Genomic DNA, 15178 nt, shown 5'->3' on the forward strand with positions numbered 1-15178 from the left:
CCATCATTTTCTGTGTGTAATACAGACAAAACAAGCAAAACAAAACATTCCAAATGTCAACATCTGTAATAATAATAATTTGAACATTATTTGTAAGTGTAAAACTATTGTCATATTTATGGCCTTCTTTCTTTTGTAGTGCACTCTGTTTGAAGTTTGTTTTTGACAATGGAGGGATTGTGAAGAAAATTGGATTTTTCCGGACATTTGTCGTCATTTAGTGATACAAACAATCATCTTATCACTGAGCGATAGCAAATGTCTGGAGAAATCCTATTTCCTTTGCACTCCAGACATTTAAGCTTCCTGATTTGGTTTAAATGTCTTCTCTGTTCAATGTTATTTAAGAGAACCATGTAAGACCATCTCCCTGTCTTTCTGATAACCTCTCCAGTTTCATATACTTTCAACTCAGGCGGGTCAGTACCAATATTCTCTCCCTTTCCTCAAAAGCTTGTGGTCTGCTGATCAACTGCTTTGCCTACTTTGTAGTCTTCTTCCAATAAATAACTCTGCTAGTGATCTTTCTGTAGTTTATTGAAGAATGTTCATATAGCAAATCAAGAACTATATATAAGTCAGGTTTGCCAATTTCCGCATTATGCAGAAAATTCATTCTGTGTTTGATAGTTTTTACTACTCTCTCTATGAATTCATTACTGCAAACATGATAAAGAGACATAAAAATATGAGTAGTATTGTTCGATTTACAAAAATCTTTGAATTCTTTGTAACGTAATTAAGAACAATCATTTTTAACTAAGCATTTTGACAACCCATATCGAGCAAAAACATCTCAAAGGGGACAACTTCCATCCACTTAATGCAAGCATTCAGTATGATCCTCTATATGGTCTAGCTGTACCGAATGAACCACACATGGGGTGGAAATGTCTGATGCCATAGTAATAAATACCGTACACAAAATTGCAAAGTTTACAAGGAAGTTTAATTATAGCAAAAATACTTACTTGCACCATTTCTTGGGCTTAATAAAATAGAACTTTGCTATCTTGTGCCAAAATAGAATAAAAACTAACACAAATAGTATGTGGGGAGGACTTAGTGGTTCCAGCGAAACTTAATTGTTAATAAAACACTAAAATGTACTTAAAACACTAGAATAGAATAGAACTGGTGTGAAAACAGAACAGGATTAGCCATTTCTCGAAACAAATTACATTTACAACACGGTCTCGTCAGAAGGACATCATAAGTTCGATCCTTTGAACTCTAGCAAATAAAAAGTCATTGCAGGTAATATAATTAACTATGTATTGATTTATTTTATAATACATTAAAATAGCAATCTAGCATAAAAGGGCTAATTTGTGATATGAAAAATATTAATTTTATTCATGAACAAAGCACGTGGGGTCCTTGCCGGTAGGCGGTTGTCAGATATGGATTGAACAAAGAATAGATTACTATGCATGCCAATTAGTTTATCATTACACCAAGCATTTAATTCCAGAACAAAGGAGAAATAATGATAGCCAGTTACAAGCAACAGGGTTGTGTAAAATATACAAAAAGAAAGAAAAAACGGTACACAGCAAAGTCAACATGTATCCTTGTTCCATGTTTCAGGAATGAATACTTATTTCCAGTTGTTTAGGTTTGTTACTTTGGAATGGTGAACAATCTCTTAATATTAAAATCAATGAGTGGTCACTAAGCATATGTTTGTGCTACAGATCCCATTGCTAAAATTCCTGGGTAACCTTCTTGAACCATCTTCAAAACTTCATTACATAATGTTTGTTGGTACTACTATTCTTCTCTTCTTCCTTTTCAAAGTTAGATATTTTCCTTGTATGTAAGTTCTTATCGTTTTACAAAGTAAGTGCATAAAGCTTCTGGTAGATTCTTCTTTTCAGTCTAACCATTTCCCACACAATAACATACCTTTGCAATTTCATCACCCTGTGCAGTACTTTACTGTAGCTTACTGTTTCTTTGATATTGGTAGGTTATCCAGGTGGAGTTGTAGCAAGCAATTTCCTTATTCAAAACTATTAGGACATTTGTACTCAATCATGATAAGGTATCTGCAGATAAATTATCAACTCCTGGTTTGTCATCAATAGTGTAAGAAAATATACTGACAGTAATAACAGTATCACAACCTAATGTAATAACCTGTTATTTTTGGTACTTATCTTGTCATCTCTTAACATCCGTAGAAGCAGACGGTGATCTGTGTGCAAAATAATGTGTTTGCCACACAATTTTCCAAGTCTTGATAGAATTCAGTTAAAGCAAATATTAAAGAAAGAGCTTCCCTGTCAATCAAAGAATAATTAACTCTGCAGAATTAAATGTTCTTGAACATAAAGAACTTTTGGGAAATCTGTAAAGTAAAACCGCTCCAATCTCTTTTACAGATGCGATAGTTTAGATAATAATTGCTAAATCATTTTGAAAATGTACCAGCATGTCTGAATATGTAAGTGTCATATTTAGATATTTTAAAACATTTGTTCTGATCTTTGGTCCATTTCCATTAAGTTCCTTTACAACAGAGTTGGTGTTGTGATGAACAAATTGTCTGCAAGTTTAAAAGTAAGTTACTGTAGTTGTTAATCATTCCCAAAAATTATATTACTTCTAAACTATCCTTAGGTTTTTTATAGCTGAAATGTGGTTATTATTGGGTTTTACACCAACCTTATCTATCTTATGTCCCAGATATACTAATGAGTCTTGTAACCATCAACATTTTTTAGTTTGATTTTGAGTTGATAACTTTTTAAGCTCTTTAAAACAATCTGCAATGTCTTCAAATGTTCTTCCAGTGTTTCTCCTCTAATAATTATACGTATCATCAACCAACATCTAAATGTCATTTAAAAGTTGGTCCTTTTTCTTCTTAAATAATGAAGTGCCAATTTAATTTCAAATGGTAAGTAACGATATCAAAAATATCCCTATGTAGTGGCAAGTATGTTTTTTATTACTTCCAACTATAAATATGAACACTTCAGTTCATTAACTGTGAAAAAAGTTAATTCACTAAGTTTGACATTGGACAGTGTTCCATAGTGAGTACATGTTGTTTGCTTAAAATCAGCGGAAAGTTTTATCCCCCCACTGGTTTTACAGCAACAACAGGTGGTGCCAATTCTAGTGGTTCACTAATGGTGTTTACTGATTCAATAATGTTTTCTTAAAACAGCTATTAAATTCTTCCTCTACTTTACCTTTTAATTTTATTCTAACGGAACAGGTCTCAGTTACAAATATTAAGACAAGCATTAGAGTCCATATGAACTACTATTTTTTCATTTTGGAGTGTACTTACAGCATCATCAAGCAACTCTATGTTTAGGTTGAGCAACAGTTCTTTTTGTCATACTGTTAAGGAACTTTTGAATTTACATACGTTCCAAATTTGGGCAGCTGGTGGTAAAGGTAAATTGAAACTTTGGTATCAGTTACATCCAAAGAATGGAGCATCTTCTTGATTAATGACTCTTCTGTAATTTCTGGTTGGATTCAATGTTTTTATTGTAACAGTAGATTTATTCAAGAGCTTCTTTTGAACATCTGTAAAAACAAAAGAAACTAACCTACTATCTGACCTTTGCAATGTTGAACTTCCAATCTACAAATGCACTCTGAAATTACAACTTCCTGGCTCGTACATCATAGCGATCTCAGCACCATCTATCTCAAAAACAAATATAGCCTTGCTACCACTTTAATTTACCATGCTTATATTTGTAACTAAATCTCCATCACTGCTATTTAATAATTAGGTGATTTTCTTTTATCAGGCATTTGATTAATTAGTGCGCCTCTTTCCTTTCATACACATGTCCTTATGAAGTGTCCTCTCTTCCCACCAGCCTTGCAATCCTTAATGTTTGCGGGAGAGTCATTGACATTGTATGCCTTTTTAAACCACAACAAAAGCAATGTTCTTCATATTTCAACACTTTATGGTTTGTTTTTCACTTACCCTTTTGTATATTTTGTTTGTTTGGATTCAGGATAGCTCTTTGAGTTTACACTGTTGATCTGAAATTTGTTTGATAAAAAAAATAGCTCCTTCTACTTCATTTGAAGTAGTATCATTTGAAGATAATTGTCGTATCATTCCTTGCTGCTAATCATCATTGTATATTCTAATTCCTAAACAAATTAACTAATTATCTCACAAATGTTCTAAACATTTACCATTCTGACAAATACTAGCAGTAGATCTGAGATCATTAAAAAAAGAAATACAGATTCATCTTCATGTCAAAATCTGCTGGCAAATGTCTTACGATTAGTAAATCATTACCAATGTAAAATTGTGTAATTTTATTTTGAAATATCCAATTGAGAATGGAAATGTTTGGCTAGGGTTTAAGAAACCAACAGTCTAACTAAAGAAATTAAAGTAATACCCGAATGTTATCGTCATCAAGTATGCCGTGTCTTAGTGGTGCAATTGCTAAACGTTGAATGTAAAATCTCTATTCATACGTGTCATCATAAATTTGTCAAAACTGAATTTTATAAAAATTGGTATTGTTGTTCCTTCTACTTTATGCATGGGATATTTCTGTCTTCTATCTTAAGGCATGTTGTTGCAAAATGTAATAAGCTATTTAAAAAATAAAACATTAGGTTTTTATTTCATTTCCAGAACATAACAAAGAAAGCAAGTCGAATTATTTCAAATTATTTACTAACGCCTGTAGTAATAACAATTTAAACATTATGATTTCTAAGTGCAAAACTATTATAATAATCTGTTAGCAGCGCTTTATTAACCCCATCTTACACCCTATAACAAATTCTGTCATTGCTATTCTCTTCTTTCTACATTTACATGTCTTAATCTGTCTAAGATTATAGACACTTTCATTGTTTTTCTTAGTTCCCTATTATAAACTGGAATCACTTCCAAACAGCTTGATGCTAGTTATTTATGCATCCTTCTCTTCTTATATGGCATATTCTATACAGATAATTTTAAATTTCTTCTTAAATTCCTTGCCTTCTTTACTGTTGTGTCTAACTACAATCAGTTACGGAACTGACATCCCCAGACCATTCATACAAGTTACCTTCAGCAACAAAGCAACTATTACACCAGGCAAATAATATTAAAGTTGACTAAAAAATTTAATGATTGTTTGAAACTAGTAAAATACTCAATATCTCTGTGTTCACCTAGAATGTGCAAAATTCCATCTAGTTCTGGCGCAGTTCACGATGGGAAAACAAACCGTTAAATATCTTTACACATTTATAACCAAAATAGCCACATCAGGATATGAAAAAATTGACCACATTAAAACACAATTTGAAAAAAATGTAATAAAAAAATTATCAAAAGATATTTTCAAACATCTTATGTATGTATGTATGTATACAAAGATAAAAAGAAAAATACTTATAAATAATTAATAAAGAAAATAATTTTAACTAATAAGCCATTGTTAGATTATCAATATGTTTGACAGCTTGTAATAAAGGAGTCATATTGACCTCTTAATGGTTGAGTTATTGATGACTGGTACAGCTTATGAGATTGAGTATTCAGGTATAGCTTATGAAAAACAAGTTCTAAAATGTTATTACTTTAGGCTTGACAAAAATGATAAAACTATTTTCTGTATCTTTGAGAATTTCTCATTTGTCATATTATATCTCTCCAACTAAAAATATGTGTATACACTATAAACTGAAATAACTTTAGTATGTGCTGTATAATTTGTAATATTTCTGCATCACTTTGTATTGCAGTCGTGTTGGCCGAGGTGATATCTAACCTGTCCGTGTTCATCTCGCTGATGGGGGCTGTCATCAGCACTGCTCTCGCCCTCATGTTTCCCTCACTCTGTGATCTTTGAATGGCAGTAGATGTATCAGCTCTCGATGTACGTTTACACTGATGTTTCATTGTTACAGTCGTGATGGCCGAGGTAGTACCTAACCTGTATGTGTTCATCTCGCTGGTGGGAGCTGTCAGCAGCACTGCTCTCGCCCTCGTGTTTCCCCCATTCTGTGATCTTTGAATGGCAGTAGATGTATCAGCTCTTGATGTATGTTTGCACTGATGTTTTATTGTTACAGTCGTGTTGGCCAAGGTAGTACCTAACCTGTATGTGTTCATCTCGCTGGTGGGAGCTGTCAGCAGCACTGCTCTCGCCCTCGTGTTTCCCCCACTTTGTGATCTTTGAATGGCAGTAGATGTATCAGCTCTCGATGTACGTTTGCACTGATGTTTTATTGTTACAGTCGTGCTGGCCAAGGTAGTACCTAAACCTGTCTGTGTTCATCTCGCTGGTGGGAGCTGTCAGCAGCACTGCTCTCGCCCTCGTGTTTCCCCCACTTTGTGATCTTTGAATGGCAGTAGATGTATCAACTCTCGATGTACGTTTGCACTGATGTTTTATTGTTACAGTCGTGTTGGCCGAGGTAGTGCCTAACCTGTCCGTGTTTATCTCGCTGGTGGGGGCTGTCAGCAGCACTGCTCTCGCCCTCGTGTTTCCCCCACTCTGTGATCTTTCAATCCGCTGGAAACATCAGGACTTTGGGACACTCAGATGGAGAATGGCTGTGGACTTTATCACCCTTGTCGTCGCAGTTTTTGGTTTCTGTACAGGAACTTACTACAGCTTAGTAGAGATTGTCAATACTTTTAAGACCTAATTTATTCAATAGATTTTAAGTTGATACTCCATTTTGGAAATTATAAATGGCCTTTATACAATTATTTCTTTAATAGTTTTTATGGCTTTGTCTCTGGCTAAAACCACTGAAGAAAATATAGCCAGCTACCAATTTCAGCAATTCACTTTTATATGGAGGTTTTAGATACTAATAACATAATAGTTGATATGCTTGAACGATTTTAAACTAAATACCTTTGAAAATACTTTATTCTTCTCTCCAATAATCAAACGTGTGACTTTTTTGGCCAGAGAACTGCATTTATACTTTTCGGCTATGGTAAGGATTAAGGCACAATTTTAATGCACTCCACTATTTTATGCTCTGTTAGGTACTTCAAATTTACGATATATTTACTTTAGATGCCATGTCCCTTACCTTTAAATTTATAATTTACCTTAATTTTCTTTTATTTATTAAACTGAAATAAATAAACTTGCTCTGGTCACATAGCTTTTATGGGTATCCATGTTGGTACTGAGGAAAATACAGCATAAACAAATTAGTATACAGAGTATATTGGAAAGGCTAATCATATGTCACTTTTCAGCAACTTATCAATACAAGTAGTGAAGTTACTTATTGGAGTGGTTGGTTTCTTACAAAGCTTGAACACTTTAGCTTAACCTGCAATGTAATTTTCATAACAAACTAAAGAGTAAAGGAGGTTTTTTACTGTGTTATGTTGACATGAATGTACTGATGAAAATATGAAATGAATAGAGCATGGATCTCAGACATAGTTCAAAAGTTGTTATTAAATCACTTTTTTGTCTGTTTGTTAAATTTGATTCCAAATTAGTCCTTTACTACTTCTATATCAAAATTAGAAATGGAAAACATTGGCCTATTAGGTGTTGCTATCGGGCCAAGATATTGTCCACAGTGAAGCAAATGAAAAGCCTCCCTCACTGACCTGAAGTCCGCATGTGTTTAACCTTGTAATAATCCTTGCTAAGTACTCAAATCTTTGCAGGAAAATTATTGTTATTTTCTTTGACCTTTTATTCATGTACTGTAGAAAAATATTTATTATATCAGACTTCAACCTTAGACATAAAGTGTATCTTTACAAGTGTCTATGTCTCTACAGTATGGACATATTTTTCCAAATAATTTTTAAAGCTATAAATTTACTTAATATTCATGAAGTATCTTTAGTTAATACATGAAAATTGTATTAATATAAAAATAATGCTACGCTGTATCGGTTCAAGAAAAATATCCATATTGTTGTCTTATGATCTGTGATGATAAGTTTTAATAAAGTAGTGTGTAGTGACTGTTAGTAAAATGTTAGTACAATGTTAGTACTAATATATAATATATTTATAAACTGACATAGATTTATATTTAAAATTGTCATACAATGTAGTTTGTATACTGTAAAGGTAATTTTATATGTATTTTATGATATTTTACTTTTACCAAATAAAATATATGTATAGAATATTTTCATTATGACCTTTAAAAGTATTTTCAATCCAAAATATTAGCCACATAAAAATTGAAAGATGTATGGTAGTATATTCAGTTTTAGCATTAGTTTTTATTCCATTAAGATTTCTGGCACTTTATTTCATTTCAACTCTTCTTATTTTCAATTATACACAATGGATGGAACAACTCAGCCAATGCTCATGCATATTGCTCAAGTTGGCTTATATATATTTGCTGTGGGTAATAGTCAAAATTATACTACAGTTAATTTTATTTATATATTTTATATATAGTAATACTTTCAGTATGTATCTGTAAAAATTCTCTTTGTAATTTGTTGAAATAAATTCAAATTCAATTCAATAGTTACTAATGTCCTTTAATTTTATTGGTTCATAATTACCTGTATTACCTCAGTACATTTTCAATTACAATGAATAGTTAACTATAATTTATTCTTCTTCTATCTTCTAGGGCAAATAAAAATTGTAGTTTTTATAATTTTTTTCCATACAAATATTGAACCATTTTAAAATCTATTTCAGAAGATAGATTGAAATAAGAACTTGACAAACATACTGACCTCATGTTCAACTTGCATTGTTCATTCAATGTTTTCTAAGCTTATTAAAATCAGCCTTTCCTCTCATTAAAAAACAAATCTTTCCTTTGATTGTGTACTTTACTGTGTACAAAACTAAGAAGAGAAAATAACAGCATATTATTGATATCCAGTGCAAAATGTTTCATTGCTGAAACAGATATAGCCTTATAACAACAAACCAATGTGGCAAGTGGTGGTTGAGTATCAAAGCAAGAGATCTCATGAAACACCTTAAATAGACTATTATTGGAATTGCTATTTTAATGATTAGTGGTGTTTCAGACTATAAAGGCATTCACAAGTGAGATCATGTGGCGTAATTTTTAAGTCAACCTGCAATATTCAACATTTATTTAAGAACATTTATCGATGTTAATTTCTTAACATTTTACAAACTGTACAGTGTGCTTCTGCCTATTTATCATTGCATTTATTGTATTTACCTGTCCTGACTTGTACTTTGATGGCAAAAAGAATGATCAAGTATGAGAGCTAGTTCCACTACAAATATGATATGTCTCCCTCTATTTTTAGGTGTATTGCTATTTATCTTTCAGCTACTCTATGTATTCTATTCAATTTGCCATGATTTTTTTTCTTTTTCCTGCAAATGCTTAAAACAACTTTACCTGTTCTTAACAAAACAGTTCAAAAATATATTTCTTAATACAGGCCAATCTTAATTATTCCTTAAGAGTATTTTTAAGCAGGCTGTTTAGTTTTAATTATATTTAGTCATATTTTTATTTAATAATTAAGTTGTCAAAGAGTGAACACACTCTAGAGATCCTGATGGACGTTACTAGAGATGGACTGTTGTTCAATTGCCTTTCAAAACCATCCAAACTCCTCTCAGAACATCACGTCTGTTGAGCGTAGATCCCACTCTCTAAGTTCCGTGCTCAGCCTTACTTCTATGAACTCTACACTAATTTCATGAATGAATATGAATCGCTTGGGCATATGAGCAAAATGGAAAACTTTGATGAAATCTCACCTCACTACTTCTTACCCCATCATGGGGTCCTCAAAGAAAGCAGTAGCACCACTAAATTGCGTACTGTATTTTATGCAAACTCACAATCTAGCAATGGACTCTCCTAATGATTACTTACTTACTGGTCACAAACTGCAGTCCAACATATGTGTCATCCTGCTCAAATTCAGGACTCACAAAACAGTGTTTTGTTATGACATCAGACAAATGTACCACATGAAAACCATGCACCCTGCTTACCAGATCCTCTCATCCTCTGGCATGATTCCCCCTCTCAAAACATCTCTGTGTAAAAGCTAGTCACTGTAAATAGTTCCTTGCTATAAGGACTCTCTCTCAACTTGCGAATGACGAAAGTGAAGATTTCCCCAAGGCAGCAGAGTACTGGTGCAAACACAGTGGATGACGCCCTAGACCTCCAGCTAAAATTCAACGGTTTGCTCAATTGTGGTGACTTCGAACTCTAGAAATGGTTGTTCAACTGCAACCAGCTTCTCTACATTCTATCCCAGGACCACCTCCGGGCTATAGTGCTTCTGAAAGAATCTCAACAATCTTCCCTTCTCCATCCTTAGACTTCACTGGTCTTCTAACTCTATATAGCTTTTCTAACTCTAGTTCAACTTTTTCGAAGTAACTCCCACAAAGCGCAATAATCTAGGCGTCATCATCAAGATATATGACCCCTGTGGATTTTTAGCTCCTTGCATAATGCAAGCAAAATGTTTGATGTGGTGGATTCGGAAACATTTCTGAAATTCAGATTCCACACTCTTATGAACTACTTGTCTCCTCTGATGCAAGTGAGAGTGGATATGTCGCAGTGCTGTATTTTTGGCGTCAGATGACCAGTGGCGAAGTGTTAGTGCCAGTGTCAAATACTTTTGAAAACTCGTGTAGCTCCCCTCAAATGCGTCTCATAACCACTTTTGGAACTATGTGGTGCTCATTTACTCGCTCAACTTGTGGTATACTACCATTCAATTTTTAAAACTAAGTGAACTTCTCCAACACCTTTATGTGGTGTAATTCTTCAGTAGTCATTGTGTGGCTCAAGCACTTGCGCCCTCATCCTGCTGGTGTCATGTCATCAGCCAGAATAACCTCGCTGACTGCATCCCAAGGACATCTAGCCTCTCAAATATGTGACCGCTTTGGAGGCATAGTTCTAAATGGCTTTCTCTTTCTCATGAAAATTGGCCAACACCCTTTGCACTCTTCCAGATGACATGCTTGTTGCAGAGGAAATAAAGGTGACACCCCTCTGTTTTTACCACTACTCAATCAACTGATTGGGAACTCCTGCATAAGCTCTCGTCATGGATGACCTTACATCATGCAATGGTATATTTTCTGAAATTCATACAAAATTGAAGACACGTTAAAAAGCTCCGTGGAACACTGTGTCCACAAGAATTGAAATTGACTAAATGCCAAACCGTGAAATGTGTACAAACATCAATGATCTATGATGACATTAATCGTTTGATGCAAAAACAGGAATGTTCTACAAAGCTCTATCTTACCACTTTTGTGGACAATAAGGTCCATTCGGGTAGGTGGTTGAATAGTTAAAGGTCCATTTTTCTCGGACATGATTCATCCCATCTTATTGCCAAAATCTCATTACATAACTAATCTCATGATTACTATTGAAAACACCTCCATTCTGGATATCTATTGACTTAATCCCTCATAAGCTAAAAATACTGGATCCTTTGTACCAGATCTGATATTCGGTCTTGTGTCTTCATGGGCCGTTAGATGCTTTAAGGCTAAATCACGTAATAGCAGCTTCCCTCTCATGGGAGAACTCCATGCCTCATGTGCGAGCCCTGCACACCTTTTTGTTTTAACCGGCATTGATTATGCAGGCCCTTTCACTTTAAAAGGCCACTGCAACTTGGTGTGCAGTGCAACATGTCAAGGTATACATATGTGTTTTTGTGTGTTCTGTGACCAAAGCTGAACATTTGGAAGTGGTAACTGCCTTAACAACTTAAGCTTTTATTGCCACTCTCACCTGCATTGTGTCACATTGTGGGCTCTGTACTCATATCTTTTCTGATTCTGATCTTTTCTGTTCTCAAATTGTCTCCTTAAATTTGTCGAAAGCTGGAGACCCTGACTGGTCCTCTGAATGTCTTTTAAAATAATTATTCTAAAATAACTGATTGATTCATTTTATTTCCTTTCTCTACACGACACAGTAATGGTATTTCCTTGAGAGGTTGGAGCTACTAGGTTTAGGATACTGGACTAGAGTAATTCCTTTCATACTTTTTTAGAAGCTATCGGTTTGTCCATATTATAGCCACCTTAGATAGATGAATATCTGGGCTCATATCTTATGAAAAGTGTATCCCACAGGACTCCATTCTTTAACCCTTATTATGTCTAATGATGTATGTCAATGATCTGCATAGATAGATTGTCATATCTTTTCTAATATGCTGATGAAAATTATCCCTAAACACAGAGAAGAAACTTATTCACTATTCATTCTTAGAGGCTCCAATCGGGTAAAAGTTCATCCTTGATGTCACTGTATTGGAGTTAGAATTCATCTACTTTTATGGTTAAAAATAGATTCCAGTTTCATTTGAAATCACCAGATAAACTGAATATTTTCTATCAAAAGTCCATTTGATTTTATCTGAAATATATTTCACATTTCAAAATAAGAAATTTTCTGAGGTCAGCTTATTTTATACATTTTATACTGGGCATGATATGAATAAATATTTCGGGAAGTGCAACAGCTGCTTTAATTAAGAAATTGTTCAAGATGCCCGATTGAGTAGACCTTTTATAGGCTTTGAATGTGTAATAGCGGTTGTGATGTGTTTTTGAGGGAACGTCAGTTTAATTTGCCATTAATTATTCAGTTACTCTGTATGTTTTAAAAACCCTACATTCCTTTATAGTATCACTCAATATTTAAACCACTTGATACAAATCCAATATTTTCATACCAGTCTAACTCAGAAATAATTCCCAAAAGTCAATAAAATGTCTTAGAACTTCTTAACAGAATACTGGAGAAATTATAAGAAATAAAAGAGTATCTTTAAATGACAATTTTATTCAACTGAAGAGTATTAAGGTGTTTATCTACAATACAATTTATACGTATTCTCTAATATTTTTGTAAAGTGTAGATATATTTCATTATGTATCACAGAATACAGAATTTTGATTTAAACTTTTTACTTTCATTCTCTTTATACAAATCAATAAAAATTAGAACAATTTGAGAAGTTTGAAAGGTGAGCATACATTAATGAACTTTACTAATTAATCTGAGCAAAATATCTGAGACCTACGGATAAAGTCCATTGAGATCTTTCCATACTTGGTTGATAATAAATTCCTGCATTAGTGCTCTGGCCGAGACATGGCTATCAACTGGCCCTATCTCAATTTCCATCATCTCATGTAATTTCATTATTCATAAACCTGATAGAAACAGAATTTAAACTACTCTAATAGAGATTGTATTTACAGCACCTTTCTTGTTATAGTTAACAAATTCTCATGGATAAAATTGAATGTTGCAGTTCCTCTCAACAAAATGGTAATTAAGTCTGATAGGATGATTGATGTACCAAAATTAATTTCTAATTTGCATGGCTTTTTAAAGTGTCTTGTTCTGCCAATTGAAATTTATATGATTATTTAGAGAATTCTAGTGGTGAATCCCTAAGCAGTAAAACATGCAATGACTGAAACTGACATTCTGTGCACTGAAATGACCAGATACTACATAAAGTGATCTTGCTCAAAAAGAGTTAATACTATAATGATTTTCTGAGATGGAGACATCCACGTGTGATTACCCACATAACTGGAGAAACCAGTTAACACAGGATCTCCATCTTATATCTGGGATCAGTAACATGCAGGACATTGGGTCACATATTTCCTTATATTCCCATACTCCTTCATGTTCTTATAATATGCTCAATACATGTATCACATACTCCTACACAACACCTAATGCAATTACCATGTGTTCTGTGACAACTTTGTACTTGGCCTAATGCAAACAATATATTGTTATTTTTTGTCGGAAGTGTGCCGTACTACAGCAGTGCTCACTTTTTCCACACTTTTAGACTTAGAGAATTTACTATAGTTTCACTTATATCGGTCTAATATTTATTTTTAGAGTTTTAAAACTAAATATATATGAGGGTTTACAAATACATTCACATTAATGTAATGCTCTAAAGTAATAGTATTGGAATGTTTTTTTTTTCAATTTTGATATGATTCAACTTTTTGAGAGAGTATAAGTTGTTTTTGACTTTGTGCAAAGAAAGCTGTCATAATGAAAAAAAATTATTAAAGAGGAGGGGTTGGGGCTGTCAAACCCTCTCTACCAATCTACCTCGTAGTAATGTTATTTATATAAAAATCCCTTTTACAAATGTTCTAGATTTTTAAAAGATATGAAATAATTTTATTGTTTAGAAGTCATGTAAAGGTTCTGATTGCATTAGATGAAAGTTTGTTCAAAATTTACTCAAAAATGAGAATGATTTCTGGTGATTTATATAAATTGAATATAGAATAAAAGTTTTGTAAAATCCACCAATCCATGTACTTTCTATTATTTTTTTTTTATTGGATCTTGAAGAAAACTCAAATTTCTCTTAGCTAAAATTTGTTAACAAACATTTTTAGACAGATGCATTTTATGCCTTTTCAATATGGCTATTCAAAATTTCAGTGTCTTATTTATTTTTTCTATTTATTTATTTTTTTAATGTTAATAACAACACAATTCTAAGTACTCAAATTCTAAAATATTAATGACAGAAAATGTATCTTCAAATTCATTAATTATATTTGAGGGACGTAATCCATAAATTATAAGGCAAAACTCTGAAATGCTGAAAAGGGAAATATACTAAATCAATTACTATTATGAAAGTAACAACTATGAAACTTGCCTTGATGTATACCTTTACTTTCATTTTAATTTCAAGGTGTTGCAAAATTACTTAGCAATTTTTAAAAATATTTTATTCAGTTTACTTAATAACATTAAACATATGCATTCAGTTTACCATGATGAGTAACTTTATACTTTCTGGTGTACTGACAACATGTAGGGATGAAATTAATACCCAAACTGTAATATTTTTATTTCAAATTTTTATGATATTAAAAATAAAAATTGCTTACCAGACATTATATAATGAACTTAGCATTGGTAAAAGTGAAACAACAAGCTTAGTGAGCTGAAGCGATTCCTAGAAATTTTAAATAATTTTGCTTTGTCTAATATCATTCTTGTTGGATGTATAAGATAAGGCCATGCTCATAAAATGAAAATTTTCCAAACTAATACAGTTTTATAATCTTCAAGAATAAATAGCAAAAACTTAGATAAGATTATTGCTACAATTTGCACTTGAAGGGATCAAGTGTTCTACTCTAATTACTTCACATAA

The 15178-nt window shown here is 32.8% G+C and overlaps 1 protein-coding gene across 8 annotated transcripts in view; it reads left to right on the plus strand.

Moving 5' to 3' along the window:
* LOC124369944 (proton-coupled amino acid transporter-like protein CG1139) overlaps positions 1-8484 on the plus strand; it is a 40772-nt gene extending 32288 nt beyond the window's left edge. For 5 of the 8 annotated variants that reach the window (XM_046828157.1, XM_046828167.1, XM_046828178.1 and 2 more), the window contains exon 9: positions 6407-8484. In XM_046828157.1, coding sequence (XP_046684113.1) covers positions 6407-6654 — 248 coding nt within the window. In that variant the 3' untranslated portion in view covers positions 6655-8484. Of the gene's footprint in view, positions 1-5745; positions 5882-6406 lie in introns of those variants that run through there. The other 3 variants (XM_046828212.1, XM_046828203.1, XM_046828195.1) reach the window with 3 other exon arrangements.
* The last annotated feature ends 6694 nt before the right edge of the window (positions 8485-15178 follow it).

This window comes from Homalodisca vitripennis, chromosome 1, assembly GCF_021130785.1.
Source record: "Homalodisca vitripennis isolate AUS2020 chromosome 1, UT_GWSS_2.1, whole genome shotgun sequence".
NCBI classification, from domain to species: Eukaryota; Metazoa; Arthropoda; class Insecta; order Hemiptera; family Cicadellidae; genus Homalodisca; species Homalodisca vitripennis.